Source organism: Podarcis bocagei, assembly GCF_964188305.1.
Source record: "Podarcis bocagei genome assembly, chromosome: 14".
Taxonomy (NCBI): Eukaryota; Metazoa; Chordata; class Lepidosauria; order Squamata; family Lacertidae; genus Podarcis; species Podarcis bocagei.
This window is the reverse complement of record NC_138139.1, coordinates 6,380,444-6,396,670: the sequence shown is the minus strand read 5'-3', so window position 1 is coordinate 6,396,670 and position 16,227 is coordinate 6,380,444. Positions and strand designations below refer to the sequence as shown.

The 16,227-nt window shown below is 47.8% G+C and overlaps 1 protein-coding gene across 2 annotated transcripts in view; it reads left to right on the top strand.

Moving 5' to 3' along the window:
• The window catches only part of CGNL1 (cingulin like 1), an 81,473-nt gene that overhangs the window by 40,197 nt on the left and 25,049 nt on the right, over nucleotides 1-16,227 (top strand). For both annotated transcript variants that reach the window (XM_081170515.1, XM_081170516.1), the window contains 3 exons: nucleotides 491-639; nucleotides 1,469-1,604; nucleotides 3,211-3,423. In XM_081170515.1, the coding sequence (XP_081026641.1) occupies nucleotides 491-639; nucleotides 1,469-1,604; nucleotides 3,211-3,423 (498 nt within the window). The remainder of the gene's footprint in view (nucleotides 1-490; nucleotides 640-1,468; nucleotides 1,605-3,210; nucleotides 3,424-16,227) is intronic.

The following is a 16,227-nucleotide window of genomic DNA, read 5'->3' as shown; positions in this document are numbered from 1 at the left end:
GTGCATCAGTGCTGTGCGCTGCACATTGCTCTGCTTTCTCAGGGAGAAGCAAAATTGTTTGCATGGGCAGGGACTGTCAGGGCAGCTTCGCCTTTGCATCAGAGTGCCCTTCTTTGGGGAGCCCATACCTCTATGTTGGGCCTAGGCTCTGTTCCCCACCCTGGGCCAGGTAGCACCCTGTCTGCCTGAGAGCCAGTGCTGGCCTAGTTGGAACAAGGGCCTTTCAGAATACAGAAGCTGCCTAAGCTGGTGGGGGCTGGCTGTCGATGTGGCCCCCAGCCCTGAAACTAGGGCTGCTGCTGGTGCTGAGCCCAGCTGCTGGGTACAGTGAATTTCTGCAAACATTACTATTTAAAAAGGGGGGCACCTCTTATTATAGTAGCTCAATGTAGTGCCTGCCCCTTTTCTCAAAAAGGCAGCATTCTTTCCGAAAAGGGCCCACCCCAGCCTCTTTCCGGCATCTTGTCTTTCTGATCTCCCCCGTTTGCAGAACCAACAGAACATTGCAGATGAAAGAGATGCAGTGAAGGCAGAGTTGAGATTGCTCCAGCAGCAGCTGGAAAAGACCATAGAAGATAAAGACACCTTCCGGAAGCAGCTGGAGGAGAGCGAGAAAGACCTCAGGCAGCACCTTGAAGAGTGAGTTTTGTGCAGGAGGACTTGCCTGCCTGCCTGCCTGCCTGCCGGGGTGAATAGTGGGGTGTGATTGTCCGCCCTCTTGGGAATCACCCCGTCAGCCCACAGATCCCATCTTAATCTCCCTCCCTCCTTTGCAGCCTTCCATCAGGAGCCTGATAGGGATCCTGGCTTAGGGGCACGATGTTCATGCCCTTTTACGGTTTCAGTCCATTTCCCTCAAAAGCCACCCTCCAGATTTTGCTTCTTTGCGGCTCTCTTGCTCCTCTCCCTGCCTGCCTCTTTTCTGCGCCAGGAGTGGGGAACCTGGGAGGGGGGAGATGTTGCCAGGAACCCCAACTAGCACGGCCAATGGTCAGGGATAAGGGCAAAGGGAGAAGCTGAGCACTGACTGCAATTCTTTTCCAGAAATGATGAAAAAAGGGAGTGGCCAGAACAGAGGAAAACATCCCAGAAACACAGTTTGGTTTCACCAGATGTTTGTCTCTTACTGCCAAAACTGTGGCTCATGTTTGTGTAGGAGCTGCCTCCCCCCAAACTACACCAGCGGCCTTGGTTTCCCTCTGTTCTCACCGGAAACTCTCCCAAATAAACCAGCCTTGAACCTTTTCCTGTGACTCTGGAGAGAGTTGGCTGAGAGCGTCTTCTTGGGTAGGGAGTTCCCAAGGCGAGAGGTTGGGAGGTCGCCAGACCATGAAGGCCCCAACTTTCCATTTGCCATTACCTGAAAGGAGGGGACCCCTTTGGCCTTCCTCAGAAATCAAGAATATATACATGAAACAATACATGACCAAATATAGGTAGAAAACATGATTCCGTTTCCCTTATTGAGGCTTTTTCAAGTGAAAATGGAGCAGGAGCAACAGCAGACGGAGATCCGGGACTTGCAGGACCAACTCTCTGAGATGCACGACGAGCTGGACAACGCGAAGCATGCTGAGGATGGCGAGAGGGAGATGCTCCTTGGGGTGAGTCGTGAGGGAGGCAGAATACGACCTGGGGGAGCGGCCGTGGTTCTTTTTAGAAGAAGGGGCAGGAACCCGCAGGCCTTCTGCTGTGTTGGAAATAGCGACTGTGGTAGTCCAGGCCTGAGGGAAGTGTTCTCCTATCCAAGGTCCCTGAGGTGAATTGGTGGCACCAGAGCACAGGGTTCAGTTTAAGGGCCAAACAAGAAGGGATGTTGGAAGATAGCAACTTTTTACTGATCACTGACCAAGCAGTGAGACACTGGTTTTCATCCCATAGAACAGGTGGAGAGGGGAATTCTTGTCCCCAGTATCTTTTTCCTCTGTGTGGAGCCAGTGTGGTGGTGTGGTTAAGAGCAGTAGACTTGTAATCTGGGGAACCGGGTTCGCGTCTCGGCTCCTCCACCTGCAGCTGCTGGGTGACCTTGGGCCAGTCACACTTCTCTGAAGTCTCTCAGCCCCACTCACCTCACAGAGTGTTTGTTGTGGGGGAGGAAGGGAAAGGAGAATGTTAGCCGCTTGAGACTCCTTCGAGTAGTGATAAAGAGGGATATCAAATCCAAACTCCTCCTCCTCCTCCTCCTCCTCCTCCTCTTCTTCTTCTTCTTCTTCTTCTTCTTCTTCTTCTTCTTCTTCTCCTCCTCCTCCTCCTCCTCCTCCTCCTCCTCCTCCTCCTTCTTCTTCTTCAAAGCGAGAAACAGCTGGGGTGGGTTGCGAGAATGGTTAAGCACTCTCCTTCCTGCAGCTTCTGCCTGCTGCTACAGTCATATTCAAGGCCTTTTAAGCCTGTGTTAAGGTTACAAAATCTTCAGAAGACTGTGTTTCATCTTATTGTGCCCTGAGCTGGAGTTGGGAAAGGAGATGGATTTGAGCCAAAGCCAAAAAATGCCTCTTTGGGCAAAGGGAGGAAATCTGGGCTCCTGGGCTCTGTATCAAGCCTGGCCCATCCAGAGAGTTCTTGCTGCCTGCCAGTGATAGAGGCTGATGCTCGGGGTGGTGGCCTGTCCCATTTCGCCACCTGAAAATCTACATTGAGAACAGGTGGGGGAATCAAATCGACCTAGCCCAGCGGTTGAAGTGGGACTCAAAGGCCACCGTGGGGAGGAAAGAGGCCCGCTCTGAATCAGGCTGGGCGGGTGCAGAGTCCACAGAGAACAGCCCCTGCCATTTTGTCTCTAGGGATGGGAGGAGACCAGCAGACCTCCTACTTGCTGAGAGGTTGCTGTAGAGGTGGTATGGGGGGATGGGTTACTGCTGAGGAGGAGGCAGATTTGGCCTCTAATAAGGGCACCATCACTGCCACTGTGGTGGCAGTGGCAGATGGTGCATTTCTTGAAGGCTGGAGCTGTGGATCCTGCCGCCTGAGGCATTCACCTCACCTTGCCTCATGGGTGGGCCAGCCCTGCTGATGCTCTACACTTATATCCTCTTCTGTGGCTGAAGAGGACTCTGCGGCCTGAGCACCAACAGTTTCAGGTAACTCTTCAAGCTAGGACTTGGTGCTGAGTTTCTGAGGGCCTTGGAAATGTCCCTTCTGCTCTCAGTGGTTTTGACCTCTCTTTTTAAGCAGTGCTGGCTACAAGTCCCTTCTTTTTTTTTATTGGTGCAGGAGCTAATGCAGCTGAAGCAGGATCTTCAGGCCATCCTGAGGGTCAAAGAACAGCAGGAAGACATCCTGAGGAAGCGAGAGCGTGAACTGACAGCCCTGAAGGGGGCCCTGAAGGAAGAAGTGTCCAGCCACGACCAGGAGATAGACCGGCTCAAAGAGCAACACAGCCAGGAACTCCAGACCCTGAGAGAGAGCTTGGAAGAAGTTACAGAGGTTAGCGTGGTGCAGAGCCAGACTTAACATTCAGCCAAGGCTGTTGTTCATTGGGAGACCCTGGAGGGGAACAACTGGTTTGCTGGAGCAGGGACTAGCCAGCAGCTAGCAGGGGACTCACCCAGCCCAGGACTCTGCTTCTCTCTGAGCCAGGTTGCTGTGCTGGGGTGGCTTTCATCCTGGGGTTCTTTATATCCCGGTTACTCCCCTGCCCCTGTTTGAAATGAGCCTCTACCTGCTCCCTGGGCCTGGTCACTCCTGTCCTGCTGACACCCTTGGAGTCACCTGGGAGCGGCTGGGGCCATGTCCCTGAGTCATGTATTACAACATCTGTCTTTGCTGTTCTCGGTTCCTGGGCTGACACCCTTCCTTCCAGGGTGGGCATTGAACCCAGCTGGACAGGAAGGACTATGAGGGGGCAACAAAGGCTTTCTGGACTTTTCTTGTGTTCTTTTGGTTCTGATATCTGGCTTGCCCCCTGGCCCCTAGTTCCTGGCTCACCTCAGACCCAGCCATGACATTTGAGCGAGGCCCAGTTCCAAAGTACAGAAATCCTCCTTTAGACAGCATGTAATAAACTTTTGGGCTTCAGGATGTGTCTGGGACGTTTAGATGGCTCCCTGAAAGCGAAGGGACAGAATTGGGAGCAGGGCAGGTGTTCCAACAGCTGTGAGCTGAATGGAGCCTCCATTTGCAGAGGAAGTCTTATCCCTGAAACTGGATACTGACCACAGGGTGGAGGGCAGGGTAGGGGTGGGGGGCACCAGAACAAGGCCCTAGAGAGACTTTTGTCCGGTTGAGCAAGAGGAGTCTTATAGAGCAGTTGCAGCCAGAACAGAGGCTGCTGCCTGTGGTCTCAGACAGCTCCCTGCTTTAGTGCTCAGAAGCCCAAGGCTCTTCCCTGTACCTCCACTGCCCTTAATAGGAACTGGGGGAGCAGGGGTAGAAAATTGGGGTTCATACTCAGGAGGAGGATGTAGACTGGTGGGGAGGAGTGAAGAAGGCCTTTGAAATGGAGCAAGACGATCTCCTGGCAATTATGGGATGCTCTCCTGTCCTGACTTAGGTCCTTTTTAGGGTCCCATAAGCCCTCCTGGGGGGGAGAGGATCAGAGTCCAGAGGCAGAGCCCCCGAGTTGCATGCATAAGGTTCAATCCCAGGGAACCTGGAAAGCGTTGCCACTTGGGAGACTGGACTCAGCTAGCTGGAGAAATTAAGTGGCGTGGTGGACGGCTGTCCCCATGTTCTTCCCTTCTCCTTTGGTGGATTTGTGCTGGCCCAGGATTTTTTTTTTGTTGTTGTTTTTTTTGTTCCTGTAGCTGTTGCTAAGGAGTGCAGAGAGGACAGAACTGTGCACCCCCCCACTTGCCTGCTGCCCTCTGCTGGTGCAGTGAAGGGTACTGTGCTATTGCCCGCTTTGATATAAGATTTAAGTGCCCACCACAGGCACTTCTCTGTTTGTAAAGGGGGAACCTAAGGTGTCAGAATGTATTCCCAGCCCTGGGAATGAAGCAGTTTCATACATCCTGGTGGATTGTACCCTAAATGGGGGCCACATTTGTCTGCCCCCCCTACTTTGCCACACTGAGTGGCACATATAAGCCACTCGCTTGTTGCTTCCTGGCCAACTGGTCAAAAATGGAATAAACATTTGCCTCCCATTTCAGATACTTTGCTCTGTTTATTTGCTGCATGTTTGGAATGTAAAAGCCAACCTGCATCCGTAGCAGAACTTCTTTGGCCTCCACAGAGCATCCTTGTGAAGCTGAGTCCATGCACATGTAAAAATCTATTTAATGGTCTTGGCAAGTCATTAGACAAAGCCTGCAAGGCACAGATTATCCCTTTAAACACTTTGTGGAAACTCAAAGGCTCTGATGCCGTCATCCTTCCCCTCCCCGGTCAGTCCCTTTAATCTTGAGTCTGCTAGATTCATTCAGTTTTTAATCTGACCAGACCACATTTTCCATTGTGAATATCATATTGCAGTAATAACAATAAGATATGTTAACACAGGCAGCACTTGTTTGCTTCCTGCCTGTGGCTTAGGCATAGGCCACCAATGTTTTGGGTGAATTTCACCAGCAATCTTCAGTAGCAAGAGCTGGTGGGAAGGAGCCAGTTCTGTTGACAATTTGACCCTTTTCCTGTGGCTTCCACAGCCACCCCCTGCTCTGCCATGCATATATGGGTGAGGGGGCAGGGGGCAGGGGGTTGGCCCTTCACTGTGTCCCTTCCCAGCATTCTACCTCTCTGATGTATTCTTTGTGCATTACATAGCTCACATGTCCCCAGCCTGGTGCCCTTTAGCTGTTGTGAACTGCAACTTTCATCAGCCCCAGGATTATACAGCTGCACTGGCTGAAGTGGTGGGAATTTGGAAATAACTGGAGAGCACCAGGTTGGGGACGGCTGGTATTGTTGACTGTCCCTGATTTTTACACAATGATTTCACTTGATTTTTCTGGTTGCGTGGTGAAAATGGTGAGTTATCAGAACTGGGCAGTTCTCCTACTCAAGCCTACTTAAATCTGCCTTGTGGGTGGGTGGATATTGGAAGTAAAAGGAATTCCTTTAGATGTTTTGTTGTTTATTTCTTGCATTTCTAAACCATCCTTTATTCAAACAAATTCCAGGTCAGTTTACAAAATGAGTAACATTTAAATTATGAATAGAAGAGTAAAAGAGCAGTTTAAAATAATGAGACAAAATACAGCAGCAGGCATAATCTGCCTGGATTCCAAAACCTTGGAGACTGATCAGTTCCACCAAGAGCAAGTCTGCTTGAAGGAGGACATTTTAACTTGGTACCTGAAGGCCTGATCAGTGCTGATCACACCTCTAGTGCGAGGGAATTCTGTAGTCAAGTTGCTGCTGCAGAGAAGCCTCTGAATACAGATAATTGCATATCCCACTGGGATGTTCTGCTTGATTGTCAATAATTGGCTGAAAGATCTGGCAAATATATGTTAATATTAGCAGTTAAAAAACACACAACATGTGGTTAAAAAAACCTAACATTCTGCACAGAAGGGTAATCATGTGGTTCTTATTGTTTGTCAAGCTGACATTATTTATATCTGGAAGTTTCATTTGAGCCACTTTGTTAAAACCCTCCCATGTTAATTCTTTTGGCCTAACTGAACTTTATATAACCAGCTTACTGTTTGGCAGAGGTGTCAAAATCTTCTGCTGTTCTGTTATTTTCATTTATTTGAACTGAATCGTCTGTTTGCCTTTCTGTGTTTGGGTTTTTAAAAATCATTTTCTTATCTACTTGGCTGCAGCACTAATTACAGCCATAAAGGCCCCATGAAGCAGCAGCGCATAGCACAATGTGGTACTTCCTGGCCAGAGGCCATGTGATGTGATTTCCCTCTGCTGATGAATTTTTGGTGCTATGAAGGGGTGCAGAGAGAGATTGGGCCGGCCCATCAGGAAGTTCTCTAGCACAAACCCCACTGACATGAACATGAGATGGAAAAAGAGCTTGGCTGTACTCTTGCGTATTCATTCCAGCGGGGCTTGTGCAGGAGAATTTCCCAGTGCTCTGTGTTGTACAGTAGTTGATTTAAGAAGTGAGTTGGTCTGTCTTGGGCACCAAAACGTTTTCATGCTGCCCCTGGTATCAGGTGTAATACATGCCACGCTGCCTTAGTTCTCAAAGCTTGGCCCAGTTCTGCTGCAGTCTAGTCTCGCTCTTTTCCTAAGGCTATCTAGAAGCAAGCAGAATACTTCTGTCTGATGGTGTCACATCTGAAACAGGGAAACCTATATTGGTAGGGGGTAGCTTCGGGGTTTCCCTGTTTAAAGCCTAACAAGTCCACAGGTTGAGGCCCTGAGGGAAAACAATCCACCCGTCTAGCGAGACCCAGGCCATTGCTGGGAACGCGAGTTAATCTTCTACTCGATTGGTATGACCTTGGCTGTGCTGGAGAGCCAAGCAAACAGAGTGTGGCAGAAGCAATGTACGGCTAAGAGGATAACACAGCCCTGAAATAACCACTTGTTGATAGGTTAATCCTTTTCCTGCTCTGGCTGCTTGTAGCCACGTTAGGCTGTGTTTATGCTGTGAATGAAGTGGCTTGTTTAGCGTGAACTGTACGTGGTAATCAAAGATAGGAGCGACACACTCTGTTATTAACCCAGGAACAAGGCTCTGGAGTCCTCTTTTGACTCCAACTGCACCTTGGTTCACACAGAGCAAGCCATCACTCAATAGATGCAGCATCTGGCAATGACTAAAGGAGATTAGGCAAATTCATGGACAAAGAGAAAGCTAGTTGTGGCTCCATTGGACTATCCAGAGGCTGGATGTACCGCTAAATATACCAGTTTCCAGTCGCCCCTGCTCTCCCCAGCTCCTCTCTTCCCAGGGACGTCTTATGTCCCTTGATTTAAAACAACAACATCCCCAAATTAAAAAACACACAAGTTAAAAAGCAGTTAGAAACAATTAAAACATTTTAAACAATTAGGGCACTAATAACAGCAACATAATCCCTCCTAACAGCAACAACGCCCCCCCTCAAACAATTCCCCAACCCAAGAGTCTGTTCAGCCACCTCAGCTTTGGTAGCTGGAGTCAGTCAGGGCGTCAGCCTCCCATGGCAGGTGGAAAAGGCCTGCAAGGCAGGGAACAGGTCTTCCAGCCGAGATGTGAACGGATTGCACCAAAGGCTCAATGTCCAATGCCAAGCGATGTGAACAGTCTGCCTGTGACACTTGGTCTGTGGTGATGGTCCACAACACAGACAAACCATCACATGATGTTGTAGCCCCTCAAGTGATGGGCAGGCTGCCACTGGGATGGTTCGTTCCCACAGCAAGCCCACGCTAGAGGTATTCATTTTTTTCATATTTGTAGGCAAAGCGTGAAGACGGTGGCATGGAGTTGAGGTGAAAGTAGTGTTTGATGTTGCACACATTCCCCCCACTTTGGTGGGGAAATTTCTGAAATCCAGAAAAGCTGTTATTCCAGCACACGTGTTATCTCCAAAAGTTTTGTGTCAGGCCAGGTTTTGTTGCCAAGTCAGAAAATGGGTTGGGGGTGGGGACTTTGAAATGAGTGACAGGAACTGAGCTAACCCAAGGTATTTTTATGCCCATGTTGCCTCTTTTGGAATTAACACAGATCATGATTACTTGGATATTTTACCTGTTGAAGTCTCCCTAAAGCGATTCTGTGCTACAGAAGCCTCCTGCCATTGGTGGAAATGTCTAATGAGTCAGACTTGCCTGTCTTCTAGTTTTCAGCTTTTAATGGCATCCCAAATGGAGAAGCCTTCAATTTAGAGTTCAAATTTAAGTTTAGATGTTAGATTAGAAGCCTTCAGAAGGAAGTCCAGTGATCTTCCTTTCAACTAAACCCTAATTCTGAGTGATAAACTACCAAGGTAAAATGGGTTAATCCAGCCCCCACTGTCTGTTATTAGCATGTCTTTTGATAATTAGGCTAAGTATACAATAATCTCTCAGGCGATGTTCGCACCCAATTCCTTCTAGGATTTTAGTACTGAGAGTCAGAATTCAGATCCATTCTCCTGGGGCTGCTGCATCCCTGTATCCCTGGAAGGGAGTTGGCCTATAACTTAGGTGGGTCACAACTGAGGTGTTGGAAGATAAGTCACTGGGTCTCCTTCAGCATTGTGTCCAGTTATTCTTTGACCCAAAGGAGGAAAGGTTATTTACTATAAGAACTGTTTTGAGAGTTAAAGCAAAACAAACAAAATCCAGCCTTATTTTCCACCTTCATTTGTTGATGCAGTTTTTCGCCCCACTGTCTTTAAGCTAAGCAAACTCTCTAAACTGCTGTTGTATGGCCAGACTGCTGGCTTGACCTGTGGGGCAGGGGTGTTTTCCCAACCCACAATATGCTTGTTTTTTAAACTGTCCAGACGGTGATATTCTTATATCCAGTTAAGATAACCAGCTTATTCCACATTCAGCACTAAGTCTTTTCTGTAAATTCATCAGCAGGATTGCAGGGCAACTCTTGGACCCATCCAAGATGACCAGAAACTGAAAATCTGCTTTGAACTTGGCTTCCTTCTGACATGAAGGGAATGTTGTGAGTCACACTTAGCTGTGTAGTTAAATGGGCCTCCTGAGCTGCAAGGACTTAGCTGTACTTTAGCAACAGAATCCTAGAATTACAGAGTTGGGACCCCAAGGGTCATCTAGTCCAACCCCCTGCAATGCAGGAATATCAGCTATACTTCCATGACAGATAGCCATCCAGCCTCTGCTTAAAAACCTCCAAGGAAGGAGAGTCCACAACCTCCCAAGGGAGTCAATTTTTGAGCCACGTTGCAGATCTGCCCAGATTGATTTGTGCACTTGAGGTGAGGGTGCAGTAGCAGCTAGAGTTGTGCTTCTGACACATTGGAAAGCGGCATTTTGGAAGCAGGAGAGGAAGAATTTGTATTGGAGAGACTTGGATCCGTTTTGGTCACCAAAGTGGATAGCTTTCTTGGTTGCTGTGCTAGCCCATTGAGCAGCATGTGCCTCTTAGGCTGCACTGCAGAACTGGTGCCCTGGCAAATATTGCCCTCCACTAGGGAGTCTTGTGGGCTCCTTCTGCAGTTGCACCATCCATGGTACCTTTTATATAGTGGACCTGGAATGGGGTGTGTGTGTGTGAGTGAGGAGATTCTGGGAAGCTGGCTTTGGCTATAGGCCCAGGTGGCCAGAAATGCCTAGTTCTGCCCTGCGTGCTTCTCGTGTACATTTTATGTTTATGTATTTTGTTAAAATATTTCTAGCAGAAGGGTTGAAACAGTAGCAAAATATAAAAATGGAAACAAGACAACATTGTTACTTAAAAATAACAGCTGAATTGAGTAATTAAAGGATGAATAGGCCAGGCACTTTCCCTAGGGCCAGCAAAAGTGCTGGGTATACATTTGTAAAAAGGGAGTTTAACGGGGGACCACCACTAAGGAGGCTCTTCTCTTTCTTAACCCCCAGGTCACCGAAGTAGAAGCACATGTAGGAGAAAATTTGAAGTTGACCTGCCAAGCTGGTGCCCTCCAGATGTTGGACTACAACTCCCATTGGCCCTAGCCAACATAGCCAGTGATCGTGGATGATGGGAATTGTAGTCCAATAAATCTGGAGGGCACCAGCTTCAGCAGACACATCAACTTGGTCATTTTTATCTGCGTTTTGCAGATGGAGTGGGTGGGGGCTGAGCAGAGGTGCAGTGCAGTAATTTAAGGCTCTGGTCTTATTGGGGCTTCTCTCTTCAGAGGACAATGTGTTGTGCTTGGCTGACGTCTCAATGTGGCAAGCCAGCCCTGCGGTGCTCAGAGCCTTCCTGCCGTGTGGGGCCCAAAGCCTCTGCCCTCTAGTGTGGCACCAATGACACTGGGGGTGAAAGGGCAGCAATTTGCCACAGGCAGCCTGACAAGTTTGTGGCTGAGCCAGCATTTGGCCTGGGGGTTTCCCACCTCCCCATCTTCTCCTTCTCAGTGTACTGCTGGCTGACTTCTGTACAGATTGGTATCAGCTCCTGGGGTGGGAGGTTGTGTCGTCCCTGGTGCCTTCCTAAGAAATACTTGCTGCATTTAGCTATATGCAACCAAGCCTAACAAAATTGCCACTTGCCGTTGGCTGTGCTAAAAGAAACCCACCCTTCAAACCAGTGCAGTGCGCTGCTCTTGTTGTGGCAAACCAGCCAGGCCATGTGCCCGCCTCCCATGCCTTCTTGGCACACACTGAGTGTTGCAAGGAATTAGTCTCAGAAGTGAAGAGCTCAGGTTCAAGGCCGGGCCGGCCGGCCACTGAAGGCTCTTTTTTAAGTGGGTTTTTTTCCACCTAGGTTCTTGAGATATTCTCAGCCTATCTGGATAAGTGAGCAGGTGATTTTGGCCTTTGCCTGCAGGAATCTTGCACAGCCGGTTCTGTGGCTTGTATTCTGTGCTTTATGTTAAATCAAGTAATCAGGTTTTAACCCTTGGGAGAGCCGCTGTGAATCACAAATGAAGGAGGGCAGAGCGTGGTGGGGGTGGGGTGGGGTTACAGTAAAACAAGGTTAGTCCAGCACAGGCATCTAACTCCAAACTTTGTGTAGCCTTTAAACACTCTGCTGTTGGTTTGGGGGCATCTGGAACAAATCGATGTTGTCAACCTGGCTTAACCTGGCTGCTTCTGTATCCCAAGGCTGTGTATCTCTGTGTGTTTGAGTAGGGCAGGGGGGAGTAGGGAGAGGATATGGTGTTCCTTACACAGTGCTTCCCCCATGTGCAATTCTTGTTATACGTAACCCAAGTTGTTAGGAAATAACAGTGCCTTTGGGCAGATCCAGAAGCTATCTGTTTCTCAGGTACGGAACACCGGTCAAGTGAGACCCCCAGGATCTGGCCACACCACACCACACCCCCCGCTTCACTCCAGCAGCTGAATCTTTTCTTAGCCTAGATTTGGGATTATTAGCAGCACTTTTGAGGCTTTTAGGACCATTAAATAAACAAACCATTAAATCTCTTTAAAAATGTCATCTGCTTTTGTTTCAAAAAATCGTGCTATTTCTTTTTCCCCCCATTAGTTTTTATTGAAGATGTTCTTGTTTTACAAAATTGACAAATACACAAGGGAAAGTACATATAGCATCTCCATTTTTGATTCATAGAGTCTTTTTCACGGTTCGTTAATGTTCAGTATGAGGCACTAATGTCATAGGCATCTTATGGTTGGAGGAAGAGATGGGTAGGTCCAATATTTATGTATTTATCTTCATTGGCATTGCGAGGGGTTGGAGGGTCTAGGGTTTGGTTGGTTGCGTTCAGTTGGTTGCAGTGTGGCTTGTTTATATGTGGGGGTGGTTGTTTAGTCAGGTTAGCCATATTGGTTTGTATGTTATTGTGGAGGGTAGGTTGTTGTCTTGTTGTGCTGTGTATATGATGAAGAGGAACCACACTGGGATGAAGGCGTCTTCCTTTGCTGGTCCCCATGCTAGTTTAAGTATGTTGGCTAAGTTCTCCAGTAGGGCGGTTTCCCATACATTTTGGTTCCAGTGGTCTATGTTTGTTCTTGATAGGTCTTTCCAGGGTCTACTTATGATGTTTCTAACTGCTGAGAGTAAGTGACTCATGAGTTCCTTGTTGTGTACATTTGCATTGTTGTCCTGGAAGTTATTTAATAGAGCTACTTCTACAGTGGTACCTCCGGTTACAAACTTAATTTGTTCCGGAGGTCCGTTCTCAACCTGAAACCGCTCGTAACATGAGGCGCACTTTCGCTAATGGCGCCTCCCGCTGTTGTGCTGCTGGCACGTGACTTCCACTCGCATCCCAGGGCACCCTCCCAGTTTGGTGTCATCTGCAGATTTGATGAGCATCCCCTCAATTCCTTCATCCAAGTCATAAAGACATTCAGTTCAGTTTATTGTGTTTACATTGCACACATAAAAAAAATAAGAAGAATACTGCTGCTTATAGTGGCTTACATTTCTACTCCCCGACCTTTAGAGGATAAATGATTTCCTATTCCTCATTTAAGTTTTATTACACGAATTTGTAAAGCCTTGGCAAAAAAAATGTTCTAAAGGATATATACTTCTCTACATCAGACAACAAAAATCAAGCCTTTGCAAGAGACGTACCTCCCTTCTGCGATCTTAACAATGGGTGGATGTAATTATTTCTAAGATCGTTGTAAAATGGGCATCCAAGGAGTACACGAGTTATGTCTTTGACTGACACAGAGTTTCAGCCGCAAACTCGTATCCTTCTTAGGAACTCCTTTATGTTGGCCCATTTTTATAAAGACATTGAACTACAACGGGCCCAGGACAGAACCCTGTATCATTTCCCCCCCAGGATGATGAGGAACCATCAATGAGTACTCAATCAACCAGCTACAAATCCACCTAGCAGTTACCTCCTTCAGCCCACATTTCTTCCAGCTGTGGGAGATGAGGCAGGTGCCAGATTGAGGCTGTTGGGATCCTTAGGAGGCGGTTTCCATATACACTGACCAGATCTTTCAAGTAGAGTCCATGTATTGAAATAGGTGGTACATTTGGAAAAAGAGAGCATTATAAAATTCTGCAGTCCTTTGATATATAGAGCAGGAGGTGTCTTCTCTGTCTAATGTGAAACGTAAGACTGAAATGGCAGCTGCCAGAGTATTAGCTGCAGCAAGATAATCCTCCAGTTCTGTAACATCTTTATTGGTTCCAATCCTGGGACTGTCTCCACCCACAAATTTTCTACCTGGACTCTTCAATGGACACCAGAGGCCCTTCCTTCTCTTTCTTCCACCACCTGAGGTCCTGTGGGTGGGCACACGAGACATGTCTTTGTGCCAGAACTGTGGGACGTCTTCGGAATGAGGCCTATCCTGCTCCATTGAGGCTACTGCAAGGAAGACTGTTTGAGGGAGGTGCCCTGTTAACAATGATTCTGTATTCAGCTATTACCGTACCTCTCCTGGTTTTTAGCACAGGACTCGGCTGTGCTGCGTTTTCCTCCTTGTCCCATATTTCCCTCATATTCTTTTTTTGTTTGTACAGTTAGCTTCTTTTTTAAATGGAAAGCTTGGGTAGAGATATTTGTTGAAGACTAGATCATCTCTATGGATTTAATAATATAATAAATAATAATAAATTTTATTTATATCCCGCCCTCCCCAGCCGAAGCCGGGCTCAGAGCGGCTAACAACAGTAAAACGATAAAACATTCTAAAATCATTTCATTCTAAAATTAATTCCAATCAAATTAATGGCAACCATTGGGCTAGAAACTATTTCTTGTTTTAAACCCTATAATAAGCAGCAGATATTGAGAGTGATCAGTGAGGAGTTGGTTAATGCACAGTTGCAAAGTACTAATTTGAAATATTACATCCCCACATCCCCGCCATTCAGTCTTGAGCTATGAGCAACATAATCTCCCTCAGCTTTCACTTTCATGTGCATAATGGGATTCCTTTAGCAAAGTTTGGTCTGAGGGTGACAGGATGGTGGCAGTGGGACAAATCCCTCTTAAAAACATTTTGTACCGCAATGCATGGGAGAACTGGTTAAAGGGCAGCTCATTTGAGCGAAAGTGTAACCTTTGCATAGCTGCCAAGGTGGTTGGAGACCTGTGGCGGTTGGTGACTAAGTGCCGGTCACACAGCTTTGGGTAGCCTTCAACAGCTTTTACTCGTACACCCCCTTCCCCCCCTTCCTTCCAGCCTCGTGATTCTAAATAACATGGGGGGGGGCAGAAATCCTTGGAATAGGTTCTCATAGCATGGCTCTTTACTGGTGAGCTCTGGGGAGCTGAAAGGGGCAGATGAATTGGCATCGAGGAGCTGATAAACATTAGGGAGAGCAGGCAGCAGCCCAAAGTCATTCCCCATCCAAAAGGGTTCAGTTTTGTACAAAGGACGTTGGGGATGGAGAGCTCTCTCTCTCTCTCTCTCTCTCTCTCTCTCTCTCTCTCACACACACACACACACACACACACACACCTCCCTTCTCTGCTCTGTTTCAATTAATCCAATTTAAAATGCTCGATAGAAAGTAAGACAGAGTTTGGAAAGACTGGTGCTTCCAATACCATCTCTGTGCCAACTTCTCCCAATGGCCCTTGCCTTCTCTGGCTAGAAAACTGCCACCGGCATCTTTGTATGGAGCCACATGGCAGAATGCACGTCCAAAGAACCTTGTGAAAGCCCCTCTGAGAGTTACTTCTTTCCCCCGTTTCTCTCTCTCCCACTACCACATGGGAGTTGCAAAGCCATGCTGCCCGCATGACAAGAGCCTGTGTGCCAGGTTGATGGCGCTGGAAGTTGCACTCGAGTTGTCCCTAAACGTGGGTGTGACCAGCACTTGGAGGGTTATGGGAGACCTCAGCATTGCATTCACTGAGTTCTGCGGCTCAGCAGGTCCTTTCAGTGTGAGGCCAAAGGAAAGGCAGGCCCCTCTCTGGAGTGTTTGCTAATGAGCAGAAAACTCTCGGCTCTCCTTTGTGAGAACTTGGAACAAACCTGCGCAGCCACAGCAGAGGCAGACCCACCTGATCTGTCTATCTTGCTAGCTATCTGCTAGCTAAAGCCTTTCTAACAAATCATGCAATTTAAAAAATGACATTCAATCTGATAGGCACGTTACAGTGGGGAAAAGGAAGGAGGAGTAGAAAAGCAAAATAGGCAAATCTGTGTAGCAACTCTTAGAAAGTATTAGATGATGGAGTGGCAGGCTGCCAATGGGAACAGTTCTGGGAAGGGAGGAGTCAAATGGCCAGTGGTGCTAGCCAAGCCAGTGGGACAGGCCCTTGCATCAGAGGCTGGCAAGAATCCAGAGTCTATTCTAACCTAAGAGAATCATAAGAGAGAATCGTAGAGTTGGAAGGGACCCCGAGGGTCATCTAGTCCAACCCCCTGCAATGCTGGAATCTCAGCTAAAGCATCCATGACAGGTGGCCATCCAGCCTCTGCTAAAAAACCAAGGAAGGAGAGCCATCATACCTGTCAATTAATCCCAGTTCTTCAACCCCAGCTCCATTCCCAGTGTCCATTGTGCGTTTTTGGTTAGAGAGAATGGCCAGGGAAGCTGTTTTAGGGCTGTCCATTGAACCATTCCTGTTAAATTCTGCCTTTCCACACTGTGGGATCCAGTGATGTCCAAAGCTGTTGCCCTCTGGTATATTCTTCCTAGTAGACTTGCAGCAATCCAGAGTTGAAAAGAGAAACCATATACAGTGGCACCTCGGGTTACAGATGCTTCAGGTTACAGACTCCGCTAACCCAGAAATAGTGCTTCAGGTTAAGAACTTTGTTTCAGGATGAGAACAGAAATTGTGCTCCGGCGGG